Source organism: Salminus brasiliensis, chromosome 2 (assembly GCF_030463535.1).
Source record: "Salminus brasiliensis chromosome 2, fSalBra1.hap2, whole genome shotgun sequence".
Classification (NCBI taxonomy): Eukaryota; Metazoa; Chordata; class Actinopteri; order Characiformes; family Bryconidae; genus Salminus; species Salminus brasiliensis.
The window spans coordinates 45,172,608-45,186,668 of NC_132879.1; the positions used below are offsets into that span (position 1 = coordinate 45,172,608).

The 14,061-nt window shown below is 43.2% G+C and overlaps 1 protein-coding gene across 1 annotated transcript in view; it reads left to right on the forward strand.

Moving 5' to 3' along the window:
* Positions 1 to 14,061, forward strand: part of plxna4 (plexin A4) — a 317,535-nt gene that overhangs the window by 156,167 nt on the left and 147,307 nt on the right. The window contains exon 4 of the mRNA XM_072672908.1: positions 4,959 to 5,090. Within this exon, the coding sequence (XP_072529009.1) occupies positions 4,959 to 5,090 (132 nt within the window). The remainder of the gene's footprint in view (positions 1 to 4,958; positions 5,091 to 14,061) is intronic.

Sequence of the window (14,061 nt, forward strand, 5' to 3'; positions counted from 1 at the left end):
TCAGAGTCACTGTTATTGCAGGGGAAAACAAAAGCATGTCAAGGTTTTTTATACTTTATTTCTATTTTGTAGCTCATGGAAGTAAGTGGAAGGACTGTGTCAGAAGTCTGGTTCCTAAACTTTTAGTCAGTGTGACAGAAGTCAAACAGGAGATCTTTTTTGGGGATTGGAGTTTGATAAAAAGTTGTGTCCACTCTAGAAAAGGACAGAAAAACCTGTCCTGGCGACACAGTTGTGCAGCATGAAGTGTGTGTAGTGCACATCCCCAAGGGCTTGTGGTTGTAGGTTCGATCTTTGCTCCTTTTTCTAAGGAGTATCCACATGGGTTTCCCTCCTCCTGCCAACACATATGGTAGTGAATTGGCCCTGCTAACCCAGATAACATGCCCATCATGTGGGGCCTGTATGGTTAGTCCAACTGGAAACCAAGGAGAGAAAGGTTTTGCCCATGGGTTCCATGTTGGCCCCACATTTGAATGCCTTGCCAGAGTCCCACTGGACTCAGGGATGGAACCAGGAGGGGTTAAACATGGGCCCCGTCCAGGGTAAACACTGCACATGGGGCCTAGATGGGATCTGTGTAAGATTAGGGTGGTCTGTAACAACTGAGAATCCCAACTGGGTCACGGTAACAGCACATGTACAAACCCACTTAGAGTCCATGTCCATCTGAAACCCACCTACCCCACATTCTGGGAAACCCAGCTCCCTACCCCTACAAAAGGGACGTCTACGAGGGATGCCATAGAAGAATCACAGACTTGTACATTTTAGCATCTAGAATATAAATCTGATAGAATTCATGATTTATGTACTATAAGCGTGTACTGTAATTAATCATGTATTCTGCTTAAGTATGTTTAAATAGCACTGCGAAGTGGCCTCAACTCTCATACACAAGAGCAGACACGGCAATGGTTCAGCCCCTCTGCTCACATGCAGCAAGGCAGCACCAGCCCGTCATTACAGCCTATGGCCTCTAGGCGGACATTCTGCCTGTGTGCTTCTCTCATGCAGCCAAGGCCCCGCTGAATACCCAGCACACAATAATGCATGGCAGATAAAACGCTGGAAATAATTGCTGTGGCGATAGTTTAAATCCCAAGAGGCTTCTGCAGGACGTATGTGTATTCAAATCAGGACTGTGATGGCTCGCTTGTTTTTTCCTTGCCCTGTCTTTTCATCTGCAGTTAAGAGGCAGGGACTCAGAATAGTAAAAAGAACAGGAATAACAAAAGGCTCTGTGCAAATAATGTGTTGTTTTGAGAGCGGCACGGCACCTCTACTAAGATAATTAAGATTGTGTCAGAATCATAGCCCTCCCCAGAATTTAATTCCAGTCATAATGCGATAGCGGAGATTAGCGATGTAATCCAATCAGGATTTATTCTATGTAATCCACTTTATTGATATTGAAATGAAATGGAGTGTTAAAAAAACAAACAAAAAAACATGCAGACAAGAACGGCTATTGTTTCACATTCAGCTGCTTTTACTCAGGCATAGCTGTGATTGACATGTCTGGCTTATTCATATGCGACGAGATGTTTTTGTTATGGACTGTAAATGACCGTTAGCGACTAATATTGTGGCATTATGTAGCACTGTGACGATTTAATAATACACACACCGAGGCAGTGCAGAAAGAACCTCCGCAGATCGGAGTGAAACATCTTCTTTCAGCGTTGGCTCCTAACATGGCCCTACATGGTGGTATAACTACTGGTACTGTAACATCTTTATTAGGCAGCTTACATCATGGGTGGCTGCTATGACTTAAAGGAGAATTCCAGAATTCCAGAATTCCAACATTTGTTCATAAATCTGATTCTGAATCTGATTTAATTGTTAAATGTCAACAGGGTCATTCAGAGTGGTTTGCAGTGAAGGTAGAAACAGAGAGGTAGAAACCTTTGTTTGTGCATGCCTGACCCTATGTTTTGGCCTCTTTAGAGCTTGAGTCTAATCTCAGGGAGCAGTACACTGTCCCACTAGAGAACAGGGCAGTACAATGATGAGCATATCGCGTATTGTCTCCTTCGCTTGACTTCACAGTCTAACATCTCTGATAATTGTAGTGGGCATGCTAATATTCCTCCCATGTGAGCAGTTTGCTTAGCAGTGGTTGTGATAACACCTCCTCGCCCCACCCACAAATCTCTGGGGCAATGACTACACCTGCCCTAATGTGAGTCTATTTCCCCCGGGGTCGTGCACAATGTTCACAGGACTCGTCCTCCCTGTTTTTGTCCACTGGCCAAATGCGCACTGCTCCCCTCTGCTGGCACAGCTTAGCCTGGTCTGGCCTGGCCTGAAATCTGACCTCAGCCAATTTATGTAGCACCTGTACAGCTCAAGGCATCAGCTTCATAAATACGTACATACAGTAGGTGGTCATGCTGCTTTTTTGCGATACTGACTTCGCTGAAGTTGTGCAACAGTATGCAAGTAAGCCCTCTAACCATTCACATCTAGCGAAATTATTTTGGCCAAAATACTACAGGCCGATCTACGTTATATACAGAAGGTCATACTGCAGCTTCAGTAAGTAGTAGTATAATTACAAGGCTTGTATGTTGTCCGTGTTGTGCGGCCCTAATACCTAGTTATCAAAAGACCTCGCCAAGGCTTATCATACACTGCGGCCTGATAGTAGGGATTAGATAACAGACATGCTGAATGCGGCCTTGGCACTTGTGGAAACTGGGGGATTTTTCCTTTCCCTTTAGTCCCTGTCTCTTTTATTATTTGATGTGGTGAGAGAAAGCGCGGGAGAGAGATTGTAATACTAACCAGGATCACGGTTCTGTCAGTAGAAAAAAGAAAAAAAAAACAAATAGAAAGAGGTTAAACCTTGGAGACGGAAAAACAAAAATAAGAGATTGGAGATAGTTTGAAGGTCTTTTGTGTTGAAACAGATCTCTGGTCGATAAGGACCCAAACACTGCAGAGACACAATGGCACAGATACAAAGGCAAAGAAAGCTGTGGCTACAGTGCTATGCTGAGGAGCTTGATGTCAGTAGAAAAGTGTGCTTGGCACTAGCGCACTTAACAAAAGTATAGAAAGGACAAGGGGTTCCGATCTTAAGATTTAACGAGTGACGACAGTTTGTGTGGCTTTGTGCGTGAGTGAGACGGTTAGAGGAAGTGTTGTATTCAGCTACAGCAGTGGATGTACGGATGTGTGAAAGTGGAGAAGTAGTGAAGAGTGTTTGGTTATGAGTAAAAACCCCTAAGAAAAACTAAGACTAGTAAGCCTACAAAAGTCAATTAAAAACTACAGTGCTACACTGCCACACAGTACGCTAACACCGCTGCACTTCTACTTCTACAGTGCTACAGAGTTTTCTATAAACACACTGCTACAGCGACTGCTACAGCTACACTGTTGGCTAAAAGTATACTGCTACCGTGACAGCTAAAACTACACTGTTAGCTACAACTACACTGTTAGCTACAACTACACTGCTACTGTAGTAGCTTAAACTACACTGTTAGCTAAAACTACACTGTTAGCTACAACTACACTGCTACTGTAGTAGCTTAAACTACAATGTTAGCTACAACTACACTGTTAGCTACAACTGCACTGCTACTGTGATAGCTACAACTACACTGCTACTGTAGTAGCTTAAACTACAATGTTAGCTACAACTACACTGTTAGCTACAACTACACTGCTACTGTAGTAGCTTAAACTACAATGTTAGCTACAACTACACTGTTAGCTACAACTACACTGCTACTGTAGTAGCTTAAACTACACTGTTAGCTACAACTACACTGTTAGCTACAACTACACTGCTACTGTAGTAGCTTACACTACACTATTAGCTACAACTACACTGTTAGCTACAACTACACTGCTGCTGTAGTAGCTTAAACTATACTGTAAGCTACAACTACACTGCTACTGTGATAGCTAAAACTACACTGTTAACTACAACTACACTGCTACTGTAGTAGCTTAAACTACACTGTTAGCTACAACTACACTGCTACTGTGATAGCTAAAACTACACTGTTAGCTACAACTACACTGTTAGCTACAACTACATCTTGCCACAACTATGCTGCTACTGTGATAGCTAAAACTACAATGTTAGCTACAACTACACTGTTAGCTACAACTACACTGCTACTGTAGTAGCTTAAACTACAATGTTAGCTACAACTACACTGTTAGCTACAACTACACTGCTATTGTAGTAGCTTAAACTACACTGTTAGCTACAACTACACTGTTAGCTACAACTACACTGCTACTGTAGTAGCTTACACTACACTATTAGCTACAACTACACTGTTAGCTACAACTACACTGCTGCTGTAGTAGCTTAAACTATACTGTAAGCTACAACTACACTGCTACTGTGATAGCTAAAACTACACTGTTAGCTACAACTACACTGCTACTGTAGTAGCTTAAACTACACTGTTAGCTACAACTACACTGCTACTGTGATAGCTAAAACTACACTGTTAACTACAACTACACTGTTAGCTACAACTACATCTTGCCACAACTATGCTGCTACTGTGATAGCTAAAACTACACTGTTAGCTACAACTACACCACTACAGCTATAGCTACAACTACACTGTTAGCTACAACTACACTTCGCTACAATTACACTGCTACTGTAAAAGCTAAAACTACACTGTTAGCAAAACAGTACATATTTGCTCCCTCCCACTCCCTCGGGGCTGCAGGTGTTTAACTCGCTGAATTGTTTAGGGGGCCTATGTACACCAGATGTTCCCGAAAAAGAGCGCATCATCACAGGCAGGCTGGACGTGGGTAGCATAGCGTTTTGCTGAGCTGACAAGTCCCGGTACATAACGCCCCTTACAGCTGTCTAACAAGCTGCCCTCACACCATCCCCTCCCATGCAATCAGTTCTTCACTCCCAGATTTAGTAACAGTGTCTGTCTCTGGCTTTTTTGTTTTTTTAGATTCGTGTGGACGGGACGCCCCATGGTGCTTTGCAGTACGAGACGGTGCAGGTGGTGGAGAACGGGCCGATCCTGCGGGACATGGCCTTCTCGGCCGATCAGCACTTCCTATACGTGATGTCGGAGACCCAGGTGAGCCGCTTGCCCTTTTCTCTTGTTGCAGCAGCAGCAACAGCCACACTAAGCACACACACACACTTAGAGCCTCTGCAGACTCGTGAACACTAGAGGATAAAATTATGCTCGTTCAGAATGTACCTATCGCTCTCTCACACACCCTCGCACGCTCTTTCTCTCTCTTACACACACACCTGCCAGAATATTCTGACAATAGGTGGGATCACTTACGCTAATTAGGCTACTGCTGCAGAAGGGGGGCATGCTGCAGAGAGAGAAAGTGAAAAGTGAGCGAGGGAGATAAAGACAGAGTGTGTGTGTGTGTGTGTTGAAATAGTAATGTAAATTATAAAGAGCGCATAAGAGAGAGAGAGAGAGAGAGAGAGAGAGAGAGATGATAGAGTGGTGCATTAGACTTTGCAAACTCTCTCTTTGGTGCAGACACACATAAGTGCGCACAGAAGCGCACAAGCGCAATTTACTCACAGCGCTGTGTTGACTGAAAATGCTCCAAATGGTGCAGTGTGAGTAATGGATGGAGTAGATTGGACGCTGCAGTGGTTTCTCCAGCACCACTAAAGCTCGTAAGCCATTACGGTCCATAAAACGCTGCGCTCACTCCACAGGATAAAAAGCACTTTGCAAAAAAGTGCACGTGTGCACGTGCCGTGAAACGCACTGTTTATGCCCGCTTGGAAAGAAAGCAAGCAAATTACTATAAATAGGTAATGCAGAGGTGCCCAGACGTTACCACTCCACTTGGGGTCACACTGTGTTGAATACAACAAAAAAAAAAAAGAAAAAGCACCATGGCTCAAAAAAAGACCAAGATATAATACACGTACATTTATATAATTGATGCGCACAAAGTAGTCGTTTTGGTCAGTTTGTGACGTACTTAAGAAATGGGAGTTAACAAGAGTGGTGGTGAAGGTCAAATTGGAGATCAACTTTCTAAGAGAACTGCCAATCAAAACTCCTGTTTGACTGCAAAAGAACTTCAGGAAGAGTTAGTTGACTCTGGAGTGGTGGTGCACTGTTCTACTGTGCAGCGATAGATAGTCCCTGGACAACATTTTAAGATATTGAATTTTTAGCAAAGCTTGAATAGAAAACACAAAGCGGAAATATGATAAAACACACCTCAAAAATAGCCAAAATGCACTCCTCAGACCTCACTAGACCAAGGGTCTTGGCTTGGTCTTAATATCCTAATAAACATATGTGACTGACAGCCCTCTGGCAGTTGTGATTTCACAGATCCTTAAGCTTTACTGTGGTTCAGATATCTGTAACTGAGTTAGCAGCACATATAGAAATACATGCTCCAGCCGTGACTGGGGAAGCGGCTGCCCTGCTTGCCCTGACGTCCCTCCCGTCCAGTGCCCATAAGTGGATCTCCCCGGCTGCGGAGCTGCGTCGGGACCTCCCGTCCGTCCCGCCTGCCGCACGCAAAACTGTAAGGGAAGGTCCTTGGGAAACTGTACACCTTGAGATGTACCAGGGTGGACAAGGTACCATCTAACAAGGTTAATGTTTTCAATAAAGTGGCCATTGAGAGTAAAGAACAATACACAGTGTTAACCAAAACCTGAATCTAATTTTAAAACTGGGCCAAAATCTTGCCCCCAACCAACCCTCCACCCCCCCACTCGCCTGTGCCTGGTGATACAGGAGTGACAGAACACTTTGTAGATGTAAGGGATGATGGGGCTTGCAGGGCAAGCTAGGCAGCTGAGTCTCGCCTGAAGGTTTAGCTCACTTTAGCTCTTCAGGTTGCTCAGGCGTCATGTTAGCCATATTAGCGTGATTGGTCAGGGGTGTGCTGACGAAAACCTGACCACTTTTAGGAAATATATTTCAGTTGACAAAACAAATTCAAAAGGGTGGAACTCGTTTAAAAAGATGTGAAAACGGAACCCTGTGCCTGGCACGTCTAAAATGCAATGAAAGTTGGGGAAAGTTCCTGTGAAAGCAGTTTTATTTATGAGCGCAAAGAAAGTGAGAGGTGGCTGGTTCGGAGGTGGCTGTTTTGGAACGATACGGGCTGCGTGACTTTCTTGGCTACGGCTGAGGTTGTGGGCTGGAAGCAAGAGGAAAAAAAAAGCAAGAACTCCTGACTTAGCACTTAATAGGACAATGCAAATGGGATCTATGAATAGTTTCCTTTGGAGCAGAGCGCCTCATTAGCTATTGAAGCTGAAGCAAAAATCTCCCACACAGTTTAAAGCTGCTGGGGCGAAGATGTTCAATGCGCTCTCTGGACCATCACCTTTCACCTTTTGTGATCTCTGACCTTGGCATTGGTTTGAGTGGAACTTGTAAATGCATTTGCTTGAGCTGAGCTGGCCTCTAGGTCTTCTGCCTTTCATTGAACGATGGCTGTGGTGAGTCGGAATGCATTAATCTTGCATTCAGGGACAAGGTCTTCTGACATACACACACAAACAGAATCGCACATACACAGACACACAGACACACACACACACTCAGAGGACGGCAGCCGGAGCACTTGAAAAGGTCTCAACAAGCTCGTGCAAATATCACAAGCAAGCTCAAAAAGAGCTCTTCAAATCCGTCTTTTCAAATGAAACCAACCTCAGATGATGTTGAAGAAAGATGCCGGCCTTCAATATATATATATATATATATAAATAACTTGCTGGCTTGGCCTGGCTTTTGTATGTGAGAAGAGACACTGCTTTTGGAAATTGGGCACTTGGGTGCACATTAATATTTCCGGTGAGAACTCAGACCTCTATTGGCCAAAGGAATGGCCGCTCCTTCAGATTTTAGCAGAGCATCTGAAGAATCCATGGGAATAGCTGCTGCTAAAGGAGAACTAGAGTAGAACAAAAGAAGCCAGAACCATTTGATCAATCCTACCCTGCTATGTCCACTGGGTGGCACCTTTAGAAGCTTCACCTGCATTACAGGTGTGCTATATGCTGTAAATGCCCAACTACTATCTGACCTCTACTCCATGCTTCATTGGTCAGTTTCAGATCACTGTTGACTAGATATTATGTGGATGGTGGACCACACTTAGCTGCTAGGTTGAGAGTGGTCCACCATCTTCTAGTCTCCAGCCAACAACAGAACCTGGGCTAAGATCACTATTGTAGTGGTGCCTATATGGCTTAATTCCACCTCTGAGAATACTAATATACTGTAAGCCTACCTACAATAGCGATACGCATGTTCCTGAGATTCCCTGCATAAATATCACAGTAGGGCTGGGCCTAAAAATAATTATCACTGCAAGCATCAATCACACCCCCCCTCCTTCATTTTCAGAAAGAGCCAAAGCAATGCCAGATAGGCTTGACCCTAATAAACTGCCCATCTGTCTCTAAATTTAGATGTTTTTTTTTTTACTTTTGTGAGATCACATTGGTGTCAGCTGAGGCAAACATCTGAGGAGCACCTATATGGACAAAAGTATTGGGACTCACCTCTTAATCTATGAATTTATGTTTCATTCAGTCCCATTGGCACAGGTGTGTAAAATCTGAAGAGCTCGCTGAACTCTATTACAGTGCGCTACTGCAATAGAATGCCACAGTTGCAGTGAGTCCGTTGATTCCATTTTCTTCCTTTCTAGATATTCCACGATCAACTGTGAGTGGTGTTATTAAAAAAATTGCAGTTAGGAACCACAGCGAGAGTGCTGAGGTGCATAGTGCGTAAAAGCCATGTGCGCTCGGCTGACTCAATACCTGCAGAGCTCCAAACCAGCTGTTAGAGCTGCAAAGGAGGGACCAAGGATGCATATGGAATTAGAATGGGATGTCATAAAAGCTCCTGTTTGTATTATCTGTAGCCGTCCCAATAATTTTGTCCATATAGGGTATGTATTTTTATTCTCATTTTTGTGTTCAAATTCTAGGCTGCAAAGAACACTAGCTAGCTAGTGTTATAGTCACCATGGTTACCACACAAGAGACGTGACCAGTTTCCCACCTGCCGCATGCAAAACTGTAAGCTAAGCTCTGACCTTTCATATGGGATGCGGAGAGGGAAGGTCCTTGGGAAACTGTACACTTGCAAGATGTACCAGGGTAGACAAGGTACCATCTAACAAGGTAGATGTTTCTAATAAAGTGGCCATTGAGAGTAAAGAACAATACAGAGTGTTAACCAAAACCTGAATCTAGTTTTAAAACTGGGCCAAAATCTTGCCCCCAACTAACCCCCCCACCACCACCACCCGCCTGTGCATGGTGATACAAGAGTGACAGAACACTTTGTTGGATAAATATGAGGCAGTGGCTATTAATTTCGTAGTAAATGATCTCGTCCTGCAGCAATTAGCCTATTAGCCCAGTTAGGAAGGCCTGTCATCTGCTTTCTGTTTGCTACAAACATCTTGGGATGTCCTCTACAGGGGAATCATAAATAAATTTAGAAGCTATTTAGTGAACATGCATTACAGCCTTCCCCCCACTACCATACACACACACACACACACACACACACACAAATAGAGGCCACTTGAAATCCTTAAATGTTTTATTCAGTTCCACAAGGAGACATGATTAATTAGGGGAAGCGAAATTCTGTGAAAAGTCTAATGAACGTACAGTTCATTAGTACATTAGCAGGAGCCTTTGTCAAAGTCTACAGAAAATATCCCTGTTATACAAATAAATGGATGGATGTATGAAGCAGTGCTTCTAAAGCCGTTTGGTCTTTGCCTTCAGAATTTTAAATTGGTATCAGGATGTAAATGGGCACACGCACACACACACACACACACACACACACACACACAGCTGACATCCATGCTCAGTCTAGCTTGCATTTCACAAATCCACCGAGCGCTTACTGAGAGATTTATTTAGGGTTCTTTTGAAAGGTTAATTGGCTGTGATGCAACACACCTCAATGCTTGTAAGCCTGTCATGACAGTCTAGCTTCTCATAACTGCTCTGCAACGATACTCACACTGTACATAAATATATACACGTGTACACTATATGGCCAAAATAACTGGGACACCTGCTCCTTCTGTGTTACTTCGGAACTCCAGAGAATTAATCAAGAGTTTGTCTTGCTTTTGGTCTCTATTGTCCAGAGAAGGCCTTCTACTAAATCATGGAGCATCGTGTCAGTGACAAGAACGTTCATGAGGTCAGGATGTTGGTTGATCACCACCCCACCTCATCCCCAACTCCACAACTTATCCATAAAGTATTGGATGGAGCACAAAACCATCATCCCAGAAAGCACAGGTCCAGACTCCAGAGAGTCTTATTCAATTGGCAGTGTTTTAACAATGGGTGCAACCTAAAATAGCTGAATACATTTGTAATAATTTCCACTTGTAGATACACAGACGCATACACACGCAATGTCAGATAGTGAGGTCACATGCGTGCCATATGTATTGTATATGTGTACGTACATACATGTTATGATCAAATGTGCCATATGTAATATATAGTGGAGGAATGGAGTGAAGGAATGATGGAGTGAGCATTTCTGGGGGTCATTACCTGGGATTGGTTGAGCATGCTGAGACCCCGCTGACCTCCACAGTCTCTGCACAGCAGGAGAGCTGCCGGAGGCTGGAGGTCAGTAACCACAACTGCAGCATCTGGACACTGCGCTTACTGCGCTTCATCATATGTGAGTGTGTATGTGTGTGTGGGTCTGCAAAGTAAACTGATACCTGTGTATGTATCTATTATGTTAGATACTGCCTGTCTAAAGTTTGGGGACATCTAGCTTTTAGAATCATTTGTCTACATGTCCATTGCCCAACCTCTCCTCACCCCTTTGAATTAAACAGGCTGCTTGTGTTACTGCGCCTTTAAGACTGATTTATATATATATATATATATATATATATATATATATATATATATATATATATATATATAAATCAGTCTTAAAGGCGCAGTAACACAAGCAGCCTGTTTAATTCAAAGGGTTGACCTATATTGGCGGACAATCTGTACAGCTGTTTAGGGACAACATCTGTTGTAAAAAAAAATCTATACATCTACATAAATCTGAATTAAATTGAATATTGTGGAGTGAAGAGCACATTTTCATATTTTCAGACAAAGCCTACAATTACATGAAGGAAGAATCACTCAATCATCATTTGTGTTTCACACATAAGAATTTGATCTCTGTCTTTAATCCACCCATACACTAAGTGGGTGGGGGGAGGGGGGGTGTTAATCAGCACATGTGCCCTAGCTGCTTGGCCCTTTGGGTTAGGTGCCCTGCTCAAGGGCACTACATTTGTGTCCTGTCAGTTGAATCAGTCAGGATCAAACCGGCAACCTTCTTTAACCTCTAGGCCATGGCTGCCCCATATGGGTGCTTTAAGATTATTAAAGATGAACCCCTTAATGCAACAGCAAGGCTTACTACACACTAATGCGTATTATTCAGTAACTACAGGGACAAACTGATGGGGCTATTCTTTGGGAGTTTGTAATGACACTTTCTGCCCAAGGGCTGGCCATAGGCTGCTAGCCAGACACTCAAACATTCAAAATATGTATTTCTAACAATAGTTTGGAACAACTGCCAAATCATTGGACTGCCAAACACTTGATGAACATGAAACTGTGTGAGAGTTTTCACTAATTTAAAAGAATTGATCATGAACAAGGTAAAATGCATGCAAAGTGTCTACAAATTTTTGACTGGCAATATATTCACTAATACACACTCCATATCTCCATACATCTCCAGTTCAGTAAGTTTTGCTTCTGTCCTTCCCCTGTGCTCAAACTAAGCAAAAGAAAAGCGTGATACAGCAATTGGGATAAGGTTGGAGAATAAAGCAAGGAAGCGAGGATGCAAATAAGCCAAGACCGAGTAAATTTCTGTGTATTTGCTTGGGACAAGAGATGGAGATGGGGCTTTAAAATGCTATGATAATGTATCTTTTAAGAGAAGACAGCAGTCAGTCTGTGGAGAGCATGTATAATTGGCAGGCTTCGCCTTGAATCAGTTCTGGTCTGGGGTACGTGAGCTTTTCAGAGCTTGTTAGAAAGCAGAGCAAAGCAAATCTTTACTGCTAAAACCGCCTGCATTGCTAATAATGAATAAGCGCAAATGGGGGCCATTTAGCGTTAAGCAACTGAAATCACGCTGAGTGGCTCCCTGCTAGGTAACCATGTTAGCATGTGGAGCTGTGTCAGTGGCAGCTGGCCTGTGGGACAGCTGTGCAGGACCATGATGAACCTTCTGTTGTGCATTCTTGAGTGGATGGAGAAGATCCATTCAAGCAGGTCTCAGAGTGGATGTGAATGCAGCTTGAGAAATCACTGCTCTGCTGTGATTAAAGCCTTCTGTTCGCACTGTGCTGTTTGGCTGGAAATGTGGGGTAGTTTTCTTTCTCTGGTAGTTCGCTGTCATTTTATGCCTTTACATATTTTATGCGATACAATTGTATGTGAGGTTTTGGAATCTTTGCAATCAATTTCCATTCAAAAGGAAAATCATCAGTAGGATTTTCTCTCTCACGGTTCTGTTCTCATCTCTGTCTGGGATGTACTAAGCTCTTTATGGCAGTTTTCCAGCACAAATGTGGCCATCTTGCCCACACATTATGTAGGAACTGCCATACAAGCCTAACAAGACCATTTAAACCATCGATCAATGATTCAGTTGTTAATCCTAAAGCGAAAACTATTGTCTAGCTGTTTATATTGCCACATTTTGTGGAGTTCCACATGGTTCTATTTTAGGGCCTATAAAACGGATGTAAATTATGACAGTAATGAGGTGTGGGCTTTCATACAGAGTCGGAAACTGGACAGGGTGTCTGTCTATCACAGGGCACAACACACACACACACCTATTCACTCACATATGGGCAACATTCTTTTTAGATTTATCTGCAACCAGGATGTCTTTATTGAAACCATTCATTTCACCTATTTGAACAGCAGTGTACAGCAATCTAAATATATATATATATATATATATATATATATATATATATATATAAACAGAAGCAGACACATATGGTCGCTATCTCTCTGTGCTGTTCCTGATTCACCCAAGTAGAACCTTATGGCTTATTGGAAAGCCACAGCATGCAGTGTAACAGTAAAGCTTCCCTCACTTTCCTAATTATTCCTATAAGCAGCACTGGAGCTACAGGTAGCTTAAGTGTAAATTATTAGGAGACGTAACACAGCGGTGTGATTGCTCAAAGTCAAACACTTTTCATTTCTGTTGACCCGCGAGGGAGAACGGCTCACTGCTCCTTTACACAGAGACACGGCATCTGCCACCTCATCACCAAAAAAATGTTTAATAAAGACGACCTTTAATTTCAATTACGGCCCAGCGTTCAGCGACAGACGTACAGGCCCTGCATGCCGTAATCCCCCTGGAATGACATCCGCTTTATGAAAGACTTTTTATTGGCTTTGCGCTGTGGCCCACTTTACACTGCAGCCTATTGTCGTCCTCTGAGAAAAGAGATGGCGAGACAAAGGACTCAGAGCTTTATTCGGCACGTTTCAGGAGGGAAAGCAGATCTGAAAGAAGGAGGACCTGGAATTTTCATGCCTGATTCGGCTTCTGATTTCTTTGCAGCCAAATTGAAGAGAGAACAATTTGATGTATTTGCAGTTGGACAAAACTGAATACCTTTACAAAAGAAACAGGCAGATCTTTTCGCTCCGGTGCATTATTAGCACTCGCCATAGACAGACGCCAATCAAATCGAGCTAAACATGATATGTAACGATTTCCAGGTAGAGCTCAGGCTACATATGTTCATCAGTCTTTGCACATAGGCTACCATGTCCTTCTAATGATTGCATTCAGCTACCCAAGTTACACCCATTGCCAATAGAATAGGACTCTCAGGTAAACATGAACCTATCTATTGGCACCATGCCTATAGCCAGGTGTGGGCTAGAGGGGTATAAAGCTCCCCAGCATTATATGCTTCTGAGCAGTGGACCTGTGCTCTCTGGGATGATGATCTGCTCCATCCAGTACT